A 20,773-nucleotide genomic window follows, 5' to 3' on the forward strand; every position below is an offset into this window, starting at 1 on the left:
AGGGTACGGGGGGGGATCCGGACGTGTGGTGGACGGTGGGTGGGTGGAGGCCCGGCGGACACTGACGGCCCTCCGATTCTCCTAGAGATATTTTTCTGCCCGGACGGCCGGAGGGGACCATGTGCGGTGGAAGTGGGGAACGAGTCATCACTCATCAGCATGTGTTCGTTTCAAAAAAGAAAAAAAAATCATCAGCACGTGCTAAGAGCACGTGTTTGGTTCTAAGGTTCAAATGGGCTGGGTTAAATCGAACCCGTTTTTTTAGGTGTTTGATTTGAGAATGAGGTGGGTTGGCTCCATTCCTGAACTGAATATTTCGCTCAGATGTGGGTTGAAATGGTTCGTCCAAAACCGAGTGGACCATCCCGACCTGCTTCGTTGCCGTCGGGGCTGCGTGGGGGTCGGGTGGCCAGAGTCGAGCTACGCAATGCGGAGTTAACAGGGGCAGCGGGCGGGGGGCCCTCTAGGATGGGGATGAGCACACAAAAAATTAAAAAAATAAAGACGATGATAGACGAGTCCCATAAATTATCATCTTATATCATCGCTCTAAATCCTTTTGACCGAACAAAAATATGAATTGGATCTATCCTCTAACCAAACATGAGCGAGTCACAGCGAAAAAAATAGAAATGGACCTAACTCATCTCCAAACTAAACACATGCTCTATTTTTTTGTTTCTTTCTTTTTTTTCCACGGAGAAACCAACACAACCAGCAATAGAAATATACAGAGGCGGAGCTTGCGGTGGGTCTACCCACCCCACCCCACCCCCATTTCCTAGATCGGCCATTAGAAATATAGGAATAGATCAATAAATAAATAGCAATGTGATGACATGGGATTTCTTAAATGTTTCATGTGTTTACAGTACGGATAATGACGTGTGGAGCGGCGGTAAACTGGTAAACTATCGCATTCCGTTCACCATTTAGAGAACTGGTTGGCGTCAGGTTCCCAAACACGCATAGTGAGAGGCGTGTCGTGTGCAACAGAGCTTGGAAACACAAATGCTCTTTCCCCCTGTTTGTTTACTTACTGGTCAGCAGCTACTGATAATTAAGGTAGTGATTCTGGGCAGCCTCCAAGCCAGGCTAAGCCCAATCTAGACTAGCACAACACACAGGTTTCAGCAATGCAAATACCTAGTGTTTGATAATTAAGGTAGTGCTTTTTTTTGGTTGGCTGGCTTGCTGGAGTGTGTAACACTTTATCTCTGGTTTGGTAAAATTATCGCTACTAAGTTTGTGAAGAACTAGAGTTAACTCTCCTTCCACCCCTCAGCCCATATCAGTTTGACAATTCCCTTCAAATCACAGCTGCAGCTCGACCCGACCTGATTCGACCACGTGTTGGGTTGGACTTGAGCTAAAAAAATCTGACCTGATGGTCAAGTCGTGTTAGGCCAGTTTCAATCAAGTCGTGTTAGGCCAGTTTCAGTGGGAGTTTCATGAACATAGTTACCTAGACTGAGAACTAGGTAATTGTGTCAGATAGGTTTCATGGTGATGAAACTATTCTCATATCTAATGAAACTTCATTTTTTTTCTTTGTCATGTCAGCAAAATTAATATCATTAAACTCTCCATGAAACCAGACTGACCTGGTATTGAGGCCGAAGAAGAAAAAGCACTAGGTTTTATTTTAATCCGACCCGAACCCAACCTGACGTGAGAAATGATTAGGTCTCTAACGCAAAAGGTAGGTGAGCCGAATCAATTGGAGACAGCGATGGCTTGTGCAGCCTGCATAGCGTGGAACGGATCTCGTTTTTATTTCCAGCTAGCCGGGCCTGAGGACTCTTTTTCATTGCTAGAGCCAGGCTATGGCCTGCATCTCATGATGCAGGGGGGTCCGCTTTAGTTGACCCAAACCTTAACCCACTGTACCCGGTTAACTAGTACTCCCTCCATTTCAAATTATAAGTCATTCTAACAATTTTGGAGAGTTAAAATTTTTCAAGTTTGACCAAATTTATATGACAAGATAATAACATTTATGATATTAATTAAGTATCATTAGATTCTTTATTACCTATATTTTCATAGTAGACCTATTTGATGTCATAAATCTTTATATTTTTCTCTATAATTTTGATCAAATTTTAAAATGGTTTGACTCTCTAAAATTCTTAGAATGTCTTATAATTTGGAACGGAGGGAGTACTGGGTTTCGGGTCAACCCAATCATACACAACTTTGGGTTTCAGTGTTTTGGGTTGACCCAAGAAAAATTAAACACACAACAGAGCTATGAACCTGGCGCTTCGTTACCATTCTGTCCTTTTGTAACACCTCAAGTGTTAATTATCTGTCATTAAAGCTAATTACGGTCATTAGCGCCACGAACCACTGGATGGAAACTTTTTAACAAATTCTGCCCAGTTCAGCCCGGACCGGTCTAGGCTACCAGTCTGACCGGTCGAGCTCGAGTTGGTGGTTTTGGGTCCCACAACATTTAAATCTCTCACTCACTCTCACAACAGCACACTCTCTCCCAAACCCTCCCTCTCAAATCCCTCGCCCCAAATCAAATCCAAGGCGTGGGAAGTTTCAAATAGGAGTCAAGGACCGTCCCTGGCATGAACTCCTTCCCGGTGTGAGGTGGAATCCAAGTTCTTCGTGGGGGAGGAGCCCTTTCAAGGTAAACAAGTTAGAGTTGAGTTGATCTCCTTTTCTATGTGGTTATGAGTGAATCCCTTTGGTCAAATACCTCTAGTTAGATCTATGAACTAAAGCCTAGAAGGGAATGAGAGTTTGAAGGCTAGTGTACTCTTATAAGGTATGTCACCTAGGGTTGGGTAAATCCATCTTTTAGAGGTTTTCGTCGATTTCCTTTGGTCAAGATCATCTTTATGCATCCCTGAACCTAGGTCTGGAAAGTATTTGGAATTTGGTGGACTAGTTTAACCGCGACATGGACTCCAGCTTGTGATCTGGGTAGGACCGGTCTGACCGGTCGAAGTGACCGGTCTGACCGGTCGAAGTGACCGGTCTGACCGGTGGCGTGGCTGAGTATCAAGAACCGGTCTGGGGCACCGGTCTGACCGGTGTGGCAGTGACAGAAAGGGTTCAGTCTGGGGTAGTTAATGTAATCAGTCAGAAATTGTTTTGGGTATTGGGTTAATTATAATTTTTGCAAATCATGCATACATTCTCTCATATCATATGTATATGCACACGTGTAGCGGGCGCGCCGGATGAGGTCGTGTACGAGGTGGTTGCGGAGCCACAGGGTCCACAGGGGCAAGCCCCGCAAAAGGAGGACCGTGGGGAGTCGGCCCAAGGCCCATCTCACCCTAGTACTGAGCAGCAGACGCAAGACAAACCCCAGTGCATGTCCTATTATTTTAAATTATGATTCACTATGTATATATTTTATCTATTACTTGTGCATTACGTATTAGGAATTGATTGCAACCCTAGCTGTATGATCCCTTGGTTTCCTTGAGTTTTTACTAGTATGTCTAGGTCGATAGCGGTGCCAGGCTAAATAAGTCCGGTAGAAGTCGGGTGACTTCGTGTCACTCGTGAGACACAGGAAACTTTAGAAGCTGAGTAATTGCCGGTTACTCGCGAGATACATTATTATCTTTATACTTCAGTATTTGAGAAATGGATTGAAATGGATATGGAGCTGTGAGACCGGGCGGGGATGATGGTATTAGGTTTGGCAGCAGGACAGGGTTCTTGGGTGTCTTAGCCCCGTCCGTGTCGATTAAGGACCGGTCGTTGTGGCAGTGCTGATCGGGGATTGAATTATACTAACCGCATGCCGGGAGTAGGAGATAGTCGAAACCGGTAAGTCTAGTACTGCTTTGCTTCGAAAGTACAGGACTTCAACTCACCTCCTGGGGTAGTTGAGTAGTCGCGGAGAAATAGGGATGCATGTTTACTTTTGGTGGTCTCACGTTGAGCCCGGCTGACCATATGATGGTGGGGCGGTCCTGTAGTTCGAGGTGGGGAGGGAAATGGTTGGTGCTTGTGGTCCGACGGAGCCTATATGTGCCGTGTTGGTTAGGTCCACCTTGCAATGTTAAATCGGATCGATTCGCCGTGTCTCGCGGATATGAGGGCCTTGATCTCTTTGTCACCTCGTAGCAAATGAGTTAGGATATTAGAGATATAAAAATGAATACTATTCTGAATCTCAATTGGATGCTCCAACATGCGTGTGTAGATAGGTAAACATTAGTGAGAGTCTATCTATATAAAATATGCGGCTAAAACATTGAAAGTAAGGATACACCTCTAATTGCTATTTCTGCAAAACAAACCACCAGCCAAATGTCGTGCATGTCTAGGTATGTGGCTAAGTTATACCCATTGGTCGGGTAAGCCTGGCTGAGTATTAGTATACTCAGGGTTTGTTGCAACAATTATTATTTCAGGGCACCCGGACATCGACTTCTGCCTCTGCTGTGTCAAGTTCATCCGCCGGGATGCAGAGGGGTGGGAGGTGGTGGAGCGAGACCCTTAGGTTAGGGGATTGTTGGGTTCTACACTTGAGGGCAGAGTGTTCAGCCTCTCTGTTTTGCGCAGACCGGTCTGACCGGCCCGTGGGACCGGTCTGACTGGTGGAGGCGGCAGAATGGTGCCGACTGGTCCGACCGGTTGGGTGAACCGGTCCGACCGGTCGAGAAGGATCAGAACTGGTGATAGTTAGAATAGATGTAGTACCTTTTGATTTCGAACTTCAGACCATCTATTGTAAAGTTTTTGTAAATTAATTGCATATATTTGAACTCGGTTTGTAAAATTTATTGTTTCGTTTTCATTGAGTTTATATTTTCAAGTAATACGCCGTGCTTGTACCATCTGCGCCCACCTTCGCGTGGAACTACCGGTGATGTTTCGATCGGACCGTGGGTTGAGAAAGGATCACCAAATTAAGCCGTTAAGCTAATGCGCCCGATATGTTCAAATGACGACCATTAGATTTAATTAGAGATTTAATTTGGCGGTTCAGTCACACCTTACGATCCCGAGCACTTGCACCTGCACATCGAACTTTGCATTGTTTCTCCGAGATGCTAGGAACCTGCCGCATTCGCCTCTCTCCTTCATATTTCAGCACCATCCGCCTACACAAGCTCAGCCGCCGCTGCGGCCACCGTCGCCGCCGCCGCCCTCTACGCACCTACTCTAGCTAGGACTGTAAAATAGGTCCCTGCTGCGGCCTGCAGACCCTGAGCATTCCAGTTGACCTGCGCTGTGCTCGCTCCTCGCCGTCGCCGGCGATCAAGCTGAGGCCGCCATGGACGGGTTGATCCTTCGCTTCGTGCGGCTGACCAGCGGGCCCCACGATTGGATTGGCTTGACTGGGATATCTCGATCGAGTGTTCACAGACGCAGGGATACTAATTGGGCTACCCATCGCTGAAACCCAAAAAGACCCCAAAAAAAAAATACTGGGTCGGCTCTATAGGCTAGATACACTATTTTTCGTTTTTTAGGTTTTGGATAGTTAGGTCAACCCAACAAATTCTGCATCCTGACCTGCATCCAAACAAAGTTAGCCAGCGTTCCACGAGTCTGGGGCTATAGTCAATCCTACCCATCTTGCCTAATCTAAGGTCTCATTTGTTTTTTTCTCAGTTTAAGTCATGAGTTCCGTTAAATCGCAAGTTTACACACCAATTAGGAGTACAAAATATAGACTTATTATAAAACTAATTTCATAAGTCGTGACTTAATCACGAGACGAATCTATTAAATCTAATTAGTTCATAATTTGATTAGTAATTGTTACAGTAACTACATACTAATTGTATATTAATTATACTTAATCTATTAAATCTAATTAGTTCATAATTTGATCAGTAATAGTTACGGTAACTATATACTAATTGTATATTAATTATACTTACTAAATTTATATAGAGCCCTAATTACAACATATTTAATTAATTTTATATTAAGTTGACATCTCACCTTCGAATTGATATCCGAATATGTGATGTGACGTCACCTGCTCATCTCCGATTCTCCATCACGACTGGAACCGGGCTGCAGCCCAGAAAACTGTAAACGGCCCACGCCCCGCGCGCAGCCGCGCTTCTTCCATAGTTCCAACTCCAGCCCACTTCCGCCTCCGCCGCTTCCCTCCTCTTCCTCCTCCGCGCCGGCGCTACACCTTCCCCCACTCTCTCTGTCTCGCCCGCGCCTCCGCGGCCGCCGCGATGGCCTCGTCGTCGGCGACGAGGGAGGTGCTCATGCTGGAGGCCCCGCCACCGTCGGACCCCGCGCTGGCGCCGTGGCGCTCGCCGCCGGACGCGGAGGCCGTCGACGCGCTGCCCTACATCGACGGCGACTACGGCGACCCGGCGGTGAAGCGGGAGGTCGACCGCCTCGTCGAGGAGGAGATGCGGCGCGGGCAGCGCAAGCCCGCCGACTTCCTCCGGGACCTGCCCCCAGTCCCCACCGTCGGATTTGAGGTACAGATTTCTAAGCTCCTTCAATTTTTGTTGGATGTCTCAAGCAGCCAAGTAGCTCGATTCCATACCTTTGTTTTGCGACGCGACGGGCAGTGATTTTACGTTAGGGACTTAGCATCGGCTTGAAGTTTTTTGGGCTGCTGGCAGGTGCGATCTGCGTTTAGGGTTCTATGGAGGAAACGAGCGGGAGCTAGGGTTTGTAGTTGTAGAGGTCAAAAAAGTTAGCTAACTTTGCTGGATAAATGTATCTTTGCATTGTAGAAATGTTAGAACGGTTCTATACGAAATAGAAGTTTTAGTTGATAACTCCTTTACGTTTTATAACTTTTAAACTATTTAAATTGTGTATGTAATGTGTATAACACATAACACAGTTGTTGTGGTTCATTTCTGTAATATTGCATTTTAAGCTGGGGTATCATGTTTGGGTAGTCTGCCATTAATTACTAAAGGTGGAAATCTTGTACAGATCAAGGTTTTCTTGTTGGATGTCTACTTGTGGCCCAGAAAAGGAGCCACATTTTATTATTCAAATTAAAGAACATGACCTGGAAATTTTCCTAGTTCGATCTTTAAGTTTCTAACAAAAAATATTTTATGCTGTTTAATGAGCACTGCTATTAAAATTTGACCTTGTGAAGCTACTATCTATTGTTTTTCATTTATTCTACTTCCTTAGATATCTGTACTGTACTTAAATTTAATTATTATTATGCCATATCAAACGGTGATGTGTACTAAGATATTTGCAAGTTTTGGATATTTAAAATTCCATGAATGATGCTGTTAGCATAAAGTATGCTGTCACTTCTGTTTCAGAATCATCCTATGCTTGCTAAAGAGTATGAACGAGTTAGGGCTGGCAAACCTCCTTTCATGTTAGATATGTCTCGCTATGGTTTGGAGCCGCCTCCAATGAACAAGAGGAATGATGTTGCTGCCTGGAGGCAGGCTCTACGGAATGCACAGAGCCAGTTGCAGCATCAAATTACAAGGTAAGGCTGATTATTACTTTTGGGGCATCATTCATATTCTATAGTAGATTCCCATTTACAGCCATATGTGCCTCTCAGGAACTAAGGAAAGCTTTTCTGTAACATTTCAAGCTATGAATATGACTGTTGTATTGAGTATTGTGTAGTGTTATGTGAGAGGTTCTTCTGAACTCTAAAGCACATACTGATAAGCTGCCATAATCACACTTGAGTCTTGGTTTGCTGTAGTCAGAATATTACCGTTGTTTTTTTTTCCACAAAAAATGCATAAACACAGGTGCTAACAGGTAACCACAGCATACTGAACTAATGAACTTTATCCCTAGCTTGGTATTTAGTATTCTCTTTGATGGTTCCTATAACTCACATTTTGACTTGGTAGGATCTCTAGAATTGAATTTTAACCATTCACTTCTTTAAATACATGGTCAATAAGTGATAGCTAAAAAACAATAACCATATGGTTATAAACCTAAGTATCTACTATTTGTACCTTGTTTGGGTCATTAAACCTATATACTGTTAGTTTTACTAAAAGTATTCTAAGCAGTAAGCTCAAATCCCTAAACCTTCATGTCTTATAAACGTGGACAGAGGGAATAATGATTACTTTATTGCCAAACAAACTTTTATCTGTTTTGAAACAGAGCTAGTATTGCAGGATAGAGAATCTTGAGCTTATGCTGAAATATGGTGTTGAGGTTTGGAAGCTGCAGAACCGACAAATGGAATCAGTTCTGTCTAGGTAAGCTATCGTATTTCCACGAGTTCTTTGAAAGTGTTGTGCCTTTATTTTCTTTGTATTTCATATAAAACTTTGTTTGGTTTATGGCTTGTACTATCAGTATTGGAGGCGGGAAAAAAATCTGTGTTTGTATCACTTGTGTGCTATGTCATCGGTAGTGCCAGCTTAGAAATCCAGTGAAGCAGTCCATATTTTAGGTTGCAAACATTGCCAGTCACTATGACTGTAAATAGGTGGAATATAGTGTACAGGGTTTTGATACATTGATGTACTGTCTTATATGCAGGATGCAAAAGACGGCTGTAGAATACAATGAAAAGATAGAGACTGTCAATCGTGAGAGGAAGTTCCACCAGGTAATAATCAATTGCTCTCCTTATTTGGGACTTGAATCATGATCAGACTTCACATTCAGCTCATAATCTATTTTTTTTATCAGCAACACACTGGAGGCCAGCTTCATGCCCTGACAATGGAATGGCAGGAGCTGTGTCAAAAAAACATAGCTATTCAGGCTGCTTGTGTTGACCTGCAGAACCAGATTGATCAGCTTAAACTTGAAGCAAAAGAATTGTAAGTGCACTCCATCCCTCCCTCAGTCCCTCCCTCCAGATGAGTAGTGACAAAATACTTCTTAACAGGGGAATGCCCATGGAAGACAACACTGGAATCAATTCACAACCATCATGAGCTCATGATTTGAGGTGATGTTATTTACTTGCCATCCAGACGCCATGACACAGCTATTGCCTTTATTATGTTTAAAAGTGATGCTGTCTACAGATACATATGTGGCAAGGAAGAAGCTATGGCACTTCAATGAGATTAGCCATTGTGCTTACGTGACTTACAGTTATCGATTCCACCAGGCTGTTTGACGTTGAAAACATGTTTGTGGACAGTGCCTAGCGATTCATCACTTGAAGGGGATCTGACGATCTGTGCTGCTGAAAATTCCTCGGAGGAAGAGTCTAATTTTTTGTATCTGTTGTCCAGTGGAGTGCCCTAACCTGTGGTCTGAGTAACACAGTGTCTATTTCGATTGCAAAAGTTTGTCGACTTTTTGTGGCTTAAACTTGTAGTTCGGGTTTTGTTTTACCTGAAGTCTTCTGCCTAAGTTTTGCTTGTTTCTAAAACATATCTAATGCGAGATTGTTGGAGGTCTTCTCAGGGGAGTGATCGTTCATTTCTGCTATCCCTGCTATGAAATCTGCGTGAACGGTGACGCATAACAGATGGGCTTGGATGATGCTTATGCTTCCTATGCATGTTTTTTTATTACGTATGCATGGTTACTTGCAGTAGCAATGGAACTTAGATTTTGTTCAGATCGGCTAGCATCTTAACGATCAGCCAACAAAGCGGCACAAGGGACTGTGAAGACTTACCGTGCTTTTGCATCCTATAAGATGTATCAACTTCCGATTTGTAAAGTGTTAATTGCATCTCGCTAGAAATGGGTTGATTGTTTGACTCTTCGAGCTCCTGACATCGTGGTTTATAGTCAATTTGCTCTAGTCCTATGAGCTGCAATTCAATCTCAAACTGCTACTACTATTTCGTTTCCTTTCAAATGCATGTAGGAATCCTAATTATTTATATAAGTGTGCTATTTTGGACCTCCTAGTTATTTAAATACTCTGTTCTGCTGGCTGCGGCTGGTGGCTAATGCTGGTTTGTTGTGAGGGAAAATTATTGCTAGCTGGCTGGTGGAGTAGCCACCAGAACACAGTGAAAATTTATATACCAACTTGCACAGGTACGCCAAAGTTAACAGGCCGAATCCTTCGGGAGGCAGCCAATTCGCGAGCGCTCGCCAGGACCGGTGATAGCGAGCGATTTTCTGACAGCCTTTTCTTTCAATTTCTAGTAATCAAGGCGTACTCCCATCAATAACTTTATTCTACCGCGCGCCGCGCGCGCCTGGTAATTTGGACAGCCGCACTCCGCGGGCGTGGACGGAAACTAGCTTGATTGCCCGTGCACGTACAGACAGACCATTGTTGTTTTCTTTCGGTGCCGTGCCGGAGAAGTGCACCTGCGCCATCGTGGTTTCAAGCTTGTCAACTTGACCGCTGCTAATTGTTGCAGATCTTTTGTTAACCACTCCGGCTTGGCTCTGCTAATCGGTGCGCGCCCGCCAGGAGTGTTACGAGCGCTCGATTACAGACATGTATGTGCAGATGATAATTTCTCAGCACACCTTCTCTAATATGCATAACTTTTACTCATAATTTTTCCAATCAAATTTTTATAGAATAATTTTTTGACATAACTTTCACGACACCTACAACTTTTACTTATAACTCTTTCAGCCAACTTTTACTCATAACATTTACCCATAACTTTTACTCAAATTTGAACATAACTTCTATGTAAATGTTATCAGAAAATTTCTCACACAACTTTGATGCATAAGTTCGCCGTGCGTGTGTAAAAAATACAACTTTTCGATATAACTTTTTATCATAATTTGTATGAAATATTTGTCATAAGAACATCTTCGAAACACAAGGTAAAAGAAGGTAAACAAAAAAGGACAAAAAACAAAGAAAGAGAAAGAGAATACTAGGTGTCGTACAATGTAAAGGAAAAAATTAGAAAGAAAGAGAAAAAAAAGAAAGTAATTGATACTAGGCACATCACGTATGCAACTGGTATGAGCATATGGGTTCCAACTAGATGATAAAAGCATACCTACGCACACAGTTTGCGTCTTATAAAAACCTATCACCACCCGACTGTAATTGGATTTGAGGGAAAAGATGTGCTTCGTGCGGAAAAAGAAAAACGGAAGGAAAAAGCAGTTGTAGGGCCACGCGGTCGGATCGATCGCCGCGAAGCTCGCTAAGAGCAACTCATCTTCCCCTTTTCTTTTTTTATTTTTTCTCAATATAAAAAATTGATGTTGAAAAAATTCACTCTAGCAGATTGATTTTCTATCTTTTTTTCTCCTTTATTTTTTCTCAATCCCCAATAATTTCTCTTCAATCCCCAATAAAAAGAGAAGATATCGCATCTCTCTTTCTATATAGAAAGAGGGAAAATCAATCTGCTGGAACACTTCTTTTATATATGTTGAAATTGAGAAAATAAATTTCTTTATATGGTAAAAAAAGAGAAAAAAAGATCAATACGTTGGAGTTAGCTCTAACGGACGCTCGCGGGATTGGATTTGCGAATCCTTCGCACCTGGCCACGGCCAGCTCGTCCCCTGTCCCGACAGTGTCACTGGAGCGCCCCGCCACTCCACTCCAATTCCAAGCTGAAGCTCTAAACTAGTGCTCCACTCGAAGTGAAGGAAGGAAATCTCTACCCGATTCGCCCAAACCACCGTAACCATGGCCGCCGCCAGCTGCCACTCCCCAGCGCGCTTCGCCATCTCCTGCTCCGCCTCCTCCTCGTCCGCGCCGGGACGCCCGCTCCGCGTGGCCGTGGTGGGTGGCGGTCCCGCGGGCGCCTCGGCGGCGGAGGCGCTGGCCTCGTCGGGCGCCCGGACGTTCCTCCTCGAGCGCAGCCCCGCGGGCGCCAAGCCCTGCGGCGGCGCCATCCCGCTGTGCATGCTGGACGAGTTCGCCATCCCGCGGGACCTCGTGGACCGCCGCGTGACCCGGATGCGCGTGGTCTCCCCGTCCAACCTCGCCGCCGACTTCTCCCGCGCGCTGGCCCCCGGGGCGCACATCCCCATGCTCCGCCGCGAGGTGCTCGACTCCTTCCTCCGCCGCCGCGCGGTCGGCGCCGGGGCGGAGCTCGTCCCGGGCCTCGTCACCTCGCTGTCGCTCCCCGCGGGGCCCGCCGACCCCTACCGCGTCCACTACATCTCCTCCGCGGAGGCGGAGGGGCAGGGGCAGGGCCGGGGCGTGCTGGAGGTGGACGCCGTCGTGGGCGCTGACGGCGCCAACAGCCGCGTGGCGCGCGAGGTGGGCGCCGGGGGCTACTCGACGGCCATCGCGTTCCAGGAGCGCATCCGGCTCCCCGACGCCGCCATGGCGTACTACGACGACCTCGCCGAGATGTACGTGGGCGGGGACGTGTCCCCGGACTTCTACGGCTGGGTGTTCCCCAAGTGCGACCACGTCGCCGTCGGGACCGGCACTGTCGCCGCCAAGCCGGAGATCAAGCGCCTCCAGTCGGGCATCCGCGCGCGCGCCGGGCCCAAGATTGCCGGCGGCCGCGTGGTCAAGGTGGAGGCGCACCCGATCCCGGAGCACCCGCGCCCGCGCCGCGTGGTGGGGCGCGTGGCCCTGGTCGGCGACGCGGCGGGGTACGTCACGCGTTGCTCCGGCGAGGGCATCTACTTCGCCGCCAAGTCGGGTCGGCTGTGCGGGCAGGCCATGGCGGAGGAGTGGGCGCGCACGGGCGCCGTGACGGAGGCCGGGCTGAGGCGCGGGTACCTCCGGCGGTGGGACGACGAGTTCCTGCTCATGTTCCGGTTCCTGGACCTGCTGCAGCGCGTGTTCTACGGCGGGAACGCCGGGCGCGAGGCGCTGGTGGAGATGTGCGCCGACGAGTACGTGCAGCGGCGCACGTTCGAGAGCTACCTGTACAAGCGGATGGTGCCCGGCGAGCCGTGGGGCGACCTCCGGCTGCTGTGGCGGACGGTGGGCAGCATGGTGCGATGCGGCGTCATCGGCAGGGAGGTGGAGCGCCTGCGGCGGCTCGAGGGCCAAGCCTAGAGCGAGGATCTCTAGAGCGAGCTGAGCGTCCCTAGTCCCTACACTGTGTGTGCTGAATAATGTGGCTGTATCCAATTGGCGCTACAATGGATTTCTGAATACATTTATAATTGGAAAAAGTCCAGATTTCTCCTTTTTCCAAGCATAACATGAATCTTTTGCTAACTTGCTGTAGTACTCACGGATTCAGAACACATGAATTTCACCGGAATCAATTCAGTTTCTTCGTAAATTATGTGACGATAGCTATTTTGGTCAAGAATCTGAAGCGAATGAGTGACTCAAATCCCTCCACTCTAGTTTAATTGGAATGTAAGAGCAACTCCAACAAATTGATCTTTTCCTTTCTCATTTCCACTTTTTCTCAATATAGAGGATTGATGTTGAAAAAACATACTTTAGCAGATTGATTTTTCATCTCCCTTTCTCTTTTATTTTTTCTCAATCCCCAATAATTTCTCTCCAATCCCCAATAAAAAGGTAGAAAGGGGAAAAAATCAATCTGCTGGAGCACTTCTTTCATATATATTGAAATTAAGAAAGGGAATTTTCCTATATAGTGAGAAAAGGGAAAGAGGAAGATCAATCTATTGGAGTTACTCAAAGCACCAACGGACCAGTGTGGGACGTGATACGCTTGTAGGCAAATACAACGTACAGGTACGTCAATACTGCACAATAACAAATACATTGAAATAAACTGCATTACTCAGTATACGATCTAGTGCCAATGGCCAATTACAGTGTCTTGATATCCGAACAGGATTTTAGAGAGTATAATCACACAATGTAACAGAAAACCAGCTCTGAAAAGCCTAGCAAAGAAATACAATACTTGACAAACATTCTAACGAAATAATAATGAAGTCTGAAGTCTCAAGGTCAAAATGACCCATGGGTCTGTTTCTGCGGAAGATGCAATCGACATGTAATCCATGAAACCGCAGAATTGTACAATCAGGCCTGCATTCATCAGGAATAAATAAGGATATCAGTATACCATGCCGCTTCACAAAAATGGTCTGATCTTTTTCATGATCGTGAGTGCAGATTAAACTACAATGCTTTCACAAAGAAGTGTGGTAATGCCACAAGGAAAAGAAATAGGTACCTTGTTTGCAATGTTGTTGGAGAGCCAGTCCAGACCCTCGTACAAACCTTCTCCTGTGGTAGCACAGGTGCTCTGGATATACCTACAGGTGACAATGAAGTTCAGCAGGTTAGGCAAAGCCACAGATCAAATTAGTGTAGAGAGGACCCATCACCAAAAATATCACTACTTATCTATTAAACAATATCTTACCAGTGGCGTTGGCGCAGGGAATGGAGACCAAGCTTATCTGTTATCTCAGCAGCATTCATTGCATTTGGCAGATCTTGCTTGTTAGCAAAAACGAGTAAGACAGCATCCCTCAACTCATCCTGCAAATGCCATGTGGATGAACACTCAAAGCTTATCCCAACAAAATAATAACTCTTTTTCTTACAGTAATTATTCAAATAGATTGTTGATGCATGCAGCATAGTCCAAGTGTAATTGCAAAATACAAGAACCTAGAAGGATAATTAAGCCATGGAATGAGTACTCTTAAATGAGCATACCGACAAACTCATAAGCCATATAAGAATAACTATTTTTCCCTACTAGTCGCCTAGGAAATACTTTATTCTAAAGAACAAATCACAGCTTTGCATTTGTTTCTTTCAAAATTACTTCCCATACACACAAGTATGTCAGATTGAAGATATCAAAACAATTTCATTGTTAGGTCCTAAGCTTCTAACACCTAATATGACAATCCAAATATCTGCAGATGTTAGATATATGGAGTTCAATATGTACACTAGCCCTTAAATCAGTTAGGTGTCGCAAACTTCGGTGTTAGCAAATGATTATGAAACTATAGGTAATATCTCCAGTAGAACAAAATGTTTAGTGTTTCCCACCATTCAGATCGAGTAATTTAAATTCTTTGTTGTGGTACTCCGTACTACGTAATTGTTTACCATCTTGATTCTAGAGAGGATGCCCGTACTGCACGCAACTCAAATCCATTATGTAACTTTTGCGTGTAGAAGTCAGTGATCATGCATATTGCTACTCTAGAATTAATTATACTTAATAGACTAAGGTGGCATTTTGAACATAGCTTGAGGAGAACACTCCAACAAAATTTTACTGCCATTGTCCAAGAAAATTTGAGATGTCTGCACATGATCGACCATGCAACTGATAACAAAAAACATGAATGCAACTATTTATATATAACTTACCTCATTCAGCATCCTGTGGAGCTCATCCCTTGCCTCAACAACACGATCTCTGTCATTGCTATCAACGACAAAGATAAGACCTTGTGTGTTCTGGAAGTAGTGCCTCCACAGTGGTCTGATCTGTAGTTTGGACAATTAAACGTTACGATTTAATGGTGTCTCAAACGCTGAGCATACTTGGATGTATTCCCAGATGAATTTGACAATCTTAATGGCATGTCACTGCAATAACAACTAGTGCAGATAGGTCACTTTATTCAAGGGAGAGAGGCATTGTCCAGTAAATCATGTACCTTGTCCTGACCCCCGACATCCCAGACAGTAAAGCTAATGTTCTTGTATTCGACAGTCTCCACATTGAACCCTTCACATCAAAGAAAAAAAACAGAGATATAATGTTCATTACTCTTGCTCGTGTTAAGTATTACTGAAAATACACGGAAATCTGATCTTCACGGTGCTGACAGGTCAAACCAAAGAAATTAGGAAGATGGATACAAGAATAAGGTGTCTTAATCCGTTCTTTTCCAAATTTAGTAGGTTGCATCATCTAACTAGACTATGATACAAACAACCATCTACTACATTTGTAAGCCAATGCAAGAAGTAAGAGCACTCAACAATAAAACAAGTGGGACAAAGCTTAACACCATTGGCATGAACATATGGACAAATGAGTTGTAAATAGTGTTCAGCTTATGATAGCTACTTTGAAAACAACAAGCATGTGGCAAGCAATAAGTATAAAAAATGATGTTTAGTTCTGTGATCCACGGTCTGTCCCTTGTCATTACCCCCTGACTAACAAATATAAGATTCCAGCTCTAGTTTACATTATTATTTTAAGTCAGAGAGGCCTTCACAGACCACTATATATCCATTTCCCATGTCCCTTCGATTTTAAAAAAAAATGGAGCTCCCCGTAACCACTACATACTTCATAAATGATCCACCTAGGCCACCCCCAAAAAGAGTAAAGGATAGGTTCTCACCGATTGTGGGAATGGTGGTGACGATCTCCCCGAGCTTCAGCTTGTAGAGGATGGTGGTCTTACCAGCTGCATCGAGACCGACCATGAGGATCCTCATCTCCTTCTTGGAGAAGAGGCGGCTGAAGAGCTTCGTGAAGGTGAGCCCCATGTTGCCACAACTGTGGAAGTCATCAATCAACAATGATCAGCATGACGCAGGAGGCAAATGTGCTGGGCATCAACCCTAAGGAAAAAAAAAATCAACCGATGGAAAACTAAGCACGGATAGGCGCCAGATCAAAGCTTGTGCTCTCGAACAAATGTGTTCGGCATAACAATTGGGCCAATAGCAATTCACTCAAACGAATTGAGATCTTATGCAAATAGTAAAGGATGAATGCCAACAAGTTACCAACAGATCACGAGCAATGTGATCGCCTCAGCCCACACCAGGAACAGATCACCGAAAAAAAGGATCACACACGAGGCACGACCCCAGAACGCGCCAAGCATGCAACATGCACAAACCTATACCATGCTGATAGATCTACACGACAGATCAGAATGCAACACCATTTCCCCTCCGGGAGCACAGTGGATCAAACCGAACGATGCAGCTCGAAACAACAGAGCACACGGAACCGCTACCCCGAGATCCGAGGGCCAATGGCGTCAACAGCGGCAAGGACCAACGCGACAGCACCAAGAGCAGAATTCAACGCGCTCGCAACAGGCCAGAAACACAGATCTGCGCCCCAATTCTACGACAGATCTGAAACCAGCGGAAGACCGGCGGCGAGATCCCTCCCTCCTCCGCATTGCCCCTAGGAACCAAAATCGCAACGAGATCTGGGGGATGCAAGAGAGAAGGGGATTTCGGCAGGCGCACCAACCTTCCGGGAGATCTCGGGCGCGCGCGATCCCGCTGCTCCCCTACCCTCTCCTCCTCGGCTTCGGGCGTGGCGAAGAAAATGAAACGAGTGGCCCGATGCGGGGGGCGCCTCCGGGCTTCAAGAGGTGGGCGAGGGCAGGGTTGGCGGGGCGGGGCCTGGACCCGGTCTACGAGGGGCTGCAGGGGTGTTGGCGCGCTGGTAGTCCCCGGTGCACGTGCGACGGGTCCAGGAGAGGGTGGGCGTGCGCTCCTCGTTTGAAGCTCCAACGTGCAACCGACGCTTCGCGAGCTCTTTTCCTGGAAAGAAAGTCGTATAATATGAATGTTTACACGTGTAAGCACCCGCATAGAGACTGACAGACAAAAAGGTGAAGTTTGGCAAAATTTGGTGAGTTCTGCGAAAGTTCGGAATGAAATAATATTTAGGCCGGTGTCCGTCTTATGTTTTATGAGCGCCAGATTAACTTTATGATGATGAAATTCTTCTCATATCCCATAAAACTATATCATTCTCTTTTCTGACAGCAAAATTAATGATATGTAATATTATAAAATCCTTCATAAAACTCTCTTTAAGACTGACCTAAGTTTGAATGTTTACAAAAACTGTAGTCATGTATCCATTTGTTAATGTCGTATACCATCTACTTTTTTAACCTACGTTGGCTTGGCATTAGGCGGAACATGCTATGCTCGTTTAACCGGATTATTCAGCTAATAAATGATGTAGCAAGTGATGTGTCTGTCAGTGGGGTAGCTGGCTTAGATTTTTAGGTGAGGTAGATTTTCACCACAAATAACAATAGTAATCAAAACGCCTTCTCATTCGTCTAGTAGCACAAGCGAAATTAACAAGCAAAAGAGTTAGTAGTAAGAACTACTAACAAGAACGAACAACAAGCACGGATGCGTTTCTACCTGGTTGGGTGCTCGCAGCGACAGCGTCGATAGTTTTTCTTTTTTCTTTTTAGAAAAAGGTTGGACTTTATTGATATAGTACTTTTACATCCAAACCCTGACCGGGTACTCCTTGAAGAAAGAAAAAATACACATAAGTCCACAGGAGAAGTAGCCGGTGCTCTTCGCCGTCTCCGACCATCGCTGCTGCATCCTGGTTCTCCTCCATCTCCCTCCAGGAAGGAGATCTAGAAAGACGCTTCCAGCCGACTTCCGATTCGACAAAAAGACTTCAAATTTCAAGCCCATCAATAGCACAATGCGCAGTTGGATCGTTGAACGCCACGAGCAATCCCCATCAATACCGAAAACAGACGCCAGACACATTTCCAACAGTCTCCGATCACTATACAACAATCCCACAAAAGAGAACCAAGAACACCGACCCCCAACCAAGAGCAGGTGGACTACTAACCTCACAAAGAAGCTAATGGTGCAACCACCATATCCGCCTTGGAGGGACAAAAGCTTTGGTGAATTCATCACCAGTATTCCAACCAAGCTTAACATCAGCAGATTTGTCGTGGGCTTCGAGATTGGCATCACCGTTGGCAGCATGAGCATATTCAACAACACAATGAAAAGCACAGAAGGTTCGAACATCTATGCAGAAGAACTCCAAGAAAAAATATCACCGGTGACGAACCTCCCGCAGAAGATGTTGTAATCATACACCACGCGGCCATCGATTACCTCCAAATCCCATCCACCCTCAACATCCACCACGCCAGATAAACTTGGGATATCTAACCCTAATCTACACAAAACTAAGCTAAGAGCATCTCCAGCCCAGGCTCTCATTTGGGCTCCTACTCTAAAATTTGAGAGTTTATGGAGAAAATAAACTCCAGCAAGGCTCTAAATGGGCTCTCAAATTAGCACCCCAAATCCCTAGGAATAGGAGGGTCCAATCCAGCCTCCCGTCCCTCCCATCCCTTCTTCTTCCCCGACACCCCCGCGCCACCAGGACCACCATGGATGCCGACAGCCCCGCACCGCCCTTCAAGACCAGCAGCAGCTCTCTGTCCCCGGACACCAACGCCAACCATAACGCGCCCTCGCCCACCAGCGTCATCGCACAGGCCATCCTCGAGACCGCCGTCGGCGAGCTCCGCGCCACCTTGTCCTGCCTCTGCACGTCCGAGGAGCTGGCCAAGTCCGAGAAGTCGGTGCTCAAGATCGAGCGCCTCTGGCGGGAGGCCGGCGTCAAGCAGGCCGTCCTCGCCGCGCTCGCCAGGCCCGCCGTCATCAACGGCTTCGTCTCGATCCTCTTCAACTCAGTCAGCACCCAAGTGCTGCAGGTCGTCGTCTTCCTCCTCGCCGAGCTCGCCTCCCGGGACGCCGCCGTCGTGCAGACGCTCACCAGAGTCGACTCCAACGTCGACTGCCTGGTGGCCCTCGTCAAGGACCTGGTGGAGGCCATGGTGCTCATCTGCCTCCTCACGCCCACGCCGGAGCAGCTCGTCGAGATTAACATGGCGAAGGCGCTCGTGTCCACCATCCGCCGCGGCGACGAGGACCCGCTCAGGATGGGCATCAACCCCAAGGCCGCGTCGGTGATCCTCCTCAGCCAGGTCCTCGCCGAGGAGGGTGGCGGCGGCACGGACAGGGACAGGGACAGCTCCATGGCGCCGGTGCCGAGGTCCGCGCTCCTGTCGGAGAGGTTCATCCGGAGCGTGGCCGCGAGCCTGGGAGTTGAGCAGGTGCTGAACGAGAGGCTGGCCGCCATGCGCATCCTGCTCCGGTGCATCTGGGAGGACGGCCACTGTCGGAGGAGCATCGTCGAGAGGAATATGGCCTTATTTGCAGGCCCGGCTGGAGTTGAGGCTCATTTTGAGCCCTCATTTCTTGCAGGCCGGCTTCTAAAATCGAATATAGGGGTTTTATTTTCCAAACCCGGCTGGAGATACTATAGGAAAGGGTATATACAACGTCCATCGATCCCGCGTCTCCCGTCCACCTCCGGCGCCGAAACGGCCACTAGAGGCAAGCAGGTGGCAACGGAATCGACGCCGGATTCTCAATCGCCCTCCTGACGCCCTTTTTACTATGGAAGGGAGGAAAGGTCGAGAAGGGGAAAGAAGCTCACAGACCTGCGTCGATAGTTAAGGGGTCGATCGTTGGAAAGAGCACGAACAGACCGAGCGTCACTTCAGGTGCTAGCATGCTGCAACGGGCCAAAAGCAAATTGGGTCGTCAACATGGTTCTAGCCCCCGGTCCAAAACGACATTCGTCTTTCTTCTTCAGCCGTCGAACGCTAGGACGATTTTCCGACTTCCAGTTCAAGCTCTGACCACCTAGAACACAAGTGGGAGAGGGGGATTCTACTCCATTGTCAGCGTGATGGGGAGCTATGCCTCTGGTGTGTGTTAATGGCAAGACACCAATTGTTATAATTTTGCCAATTTTAAGATCCACAGTTCAATATCTCGAATGTGCTCATAGGGTCTTAAGATCCACTGTTCAATATATCGAATGTGCTCATAGGGGTCCGAGTTACCTGCAGTTAGGGCTGGAATCGAGCCGAGCCTCGACTTTTTTCGAGCTTTATTCGAAATCAATATATTCGTATTTATTATAGTCTTCTGTGTTGTTTGATATTCAACTTCAAATCGAGCATAACGAGCCGAGCCGAGCCGAGCCTGCCAAAATTGACTTTTGTTTCAAATCAACTCATCTTTATTTTAAAAAAAACGAACGTAATCGGAGCAATTTTGAAACGAGCCACCGAGCCAGCTTAACGGGCTTTTTTTTTCCAGCCCTACCTGCAGTAATTGTGTCATCTTAAAATCTCCTGGCCCAGAATTAGGATAGGAGTAAGTGCG

General features: G+C 46.4%; 4 protein-coding genes across 5 annotated transcripts; 3 read left to right on the plus strand and 1 right to left on the minus strand.

The window, feature by feature from the left end:
* The first annotated feature begins 6,037 nt into the window (after positions 1 to 6,037).
* On the plus strand, positions 6,038 to 9,372 carry LOC120706445 (pre-mRNA-splicing factor SPF27 homolog). 2 transcript variants are annotated; one of them, XM_039991102.1, is made up of 7 exons: positions 6,038 to 6,437; positions 7,257 to 7,432; positions 8,094 to 8,177; positions 8,464 to 8,533; positions 8,617 to 8,750; positions 8,819 to 8,881; positions 8,961 to 9,372. In XM_039991102.1, the coding sequence occupies exons 1-6, from the start codon at positions 6,183 to 6,185 to the stop codon at positions 8,865 to 8,867; spliced, it is 768 nt and encodes a 255-aa protein (XP_039847036.1). In that variant the 5' UTR covers positions 6,038 to 6,182; the 3' UTR covers positions 8,868 to 8,881; positions 8,961 to 9,372. The 2 variants fall into 2 exon arrangements, with proteins under 2 accessions (XP_039847036.1, XP_039847037.1); XM_039991103.1 differs by having other exon boundaries at positions 6,096 to 6,437; positions 9,080 to 9,372.
* Positions 9,373 to 11,394: 2,022 nt separating this feature from the next.
* LOC120706447 (geranylgeranyl diphosphate reductase, chloroplastic-like) lies at positions 11,395 to 13,018 on the plus strand. Its single transcript, XM_039991104.1, has one exon. It carries the CDS (start codon positions 11,519 to 11,521, stop codon positions 12,851 to 12,853), a length of 1,335 nt encoding a protein of 444 aa, XP_039847038.1. The 5' UTR covers positions 11,395 to 11,518; the 3' UTR covers positions 12,854 to 13,018.
* A 504-nt stretch (positions 13,019 to 13,522) lies between these two features.
* LOC120706448 (ADP-ribosylation factor 2-like) lies at positions 13,523 to 17,151 on the minus strand. The gene is made up of 7 exons (XM_039991105.1): positions 16,992 to 17,151; positions 16,120 to 16,277; positions 15,421 to 15,491; positions 15,128 to 15,247; positions 14,157 to 14,275; positions 13,965 to 14,046; positions 13,523 to 13,816 (listed from the first exon to the last, which is right to left on the minus strand). The coding sequence occupies exons 2-7, from the start codon at positions 16,265 to 16,267 to the stop codon at positions 13,811 to 13,813; spliced, it is 546 nt and encodes a 181-aa protein (XP_039847039.1). The 5' UTR covers positions 16,268 to 16,277; positions 16,992 to 17,151; the 3' UTR covers positions 13,523 to 13,810.
* A 2,247-nt stretch (positions 17,152 to 19,398) lies between these two features.
* LOC120706449 lies at positions 19,399 to 20,434 on the plus strand. The gene is made up of 2 exons (XM_039991106.1): positions 19,399 to 20,047; positions 20,240 to 20,434. Exon 1 carries the CDS (start codon positions 19,423 to 19,425, stop codon positions 19,981 to 19,983), a length of 561 nt encoding a protein of 186 aa, XP_039847040.1. The 5' UTR covers positions 19,399 to 19,422; the 3' UTR covers positions 19,984 to 20,047; positions 20,240 to 20,434.
* The last annotated feature ends 339 nt before the right edge of the window (positions 20,435 to 20,773 follow it).

The sequence above is a fragment of the Panicum virgatum genome, chromosome 5K (genome assembly GCF_016808335.1).
Source record: "Panicum virgatum strain AP13 chromosome 5K, P.virgatum_v5, whole genome shotgun sequence".
Lineage (NCBI taxonomy): Eukaryota > Viridiplantae > Streptophyta > Magnoliopsida > Poales > Poaceae > Panicum > Panicum virgatum.

What these genes read in the sequence shown, in the direction of transcription:
- LOC120706447 (XM_039991104.1), top strand. Translation starts at nt 11,519, where the DNA reads ATGGCCGCCGCCAGCTGCCACTCCCCAGCGCGCTTCGCCATCTCCTGC.
- LOC120706445 (XM_039991102.1), top strand. Translation starts at nt 6,183, where the DNA reads ATGGCCTCGTCGTCGGCGACGAGGGAGGTGCTCATGCTGGAGGCCCCG. An exon ending in TCCCCACCGTCGGATTTGAG is followed by an intron (nt 6,438 to 7,256) that starts GTACAGATTTCT and finishes CTTCTGTTTCAG; the next exon opens with AATCATCCTATGCTTGCTAA. An exon ending in TTGCAGCATCAAATTACAAG is followed by an intron (nt 7,433 to 8,093) that starts GTAAGGCTGATT and finishes CTAGTATTGCAG; the next exon opens with GATAGAGAATCTTGAGCTTA.
- LOC120706448 (XM_039991105.1), bottom strand. Translation starts at nt 16,267, where the DNA reads ATGGGGCTCACCTTCACGAAGCTCTTCAGCCGCCTCTTCTCCAAGAAG. An exon ending in CACCACCATTCCCACAATCG is followed by an intron (nt 15,492 to 16,119) that starts GTGAGAACCTAT and finishes TTTGATGTGAAG; the next exon opens with GGTTCAATGTGGAGACTGTC. An exon ending in TCCACAGGATGCTGAATGAG is followed by an intron (nt 14,276 to 15,127) that starts GTAAGTTATATA and finishes TGGCATTTGCAG; the next exon opens with GATGAGTTGAGGGATGCTGT.
- LOC120706449 (XM_039991106.1), top strand. Translation starts at nt 19,423, where the DNA reads ATGGCGAAGGCGCTCGTGTCCACCATCCGCCGCGGCGACGAGGACCCG.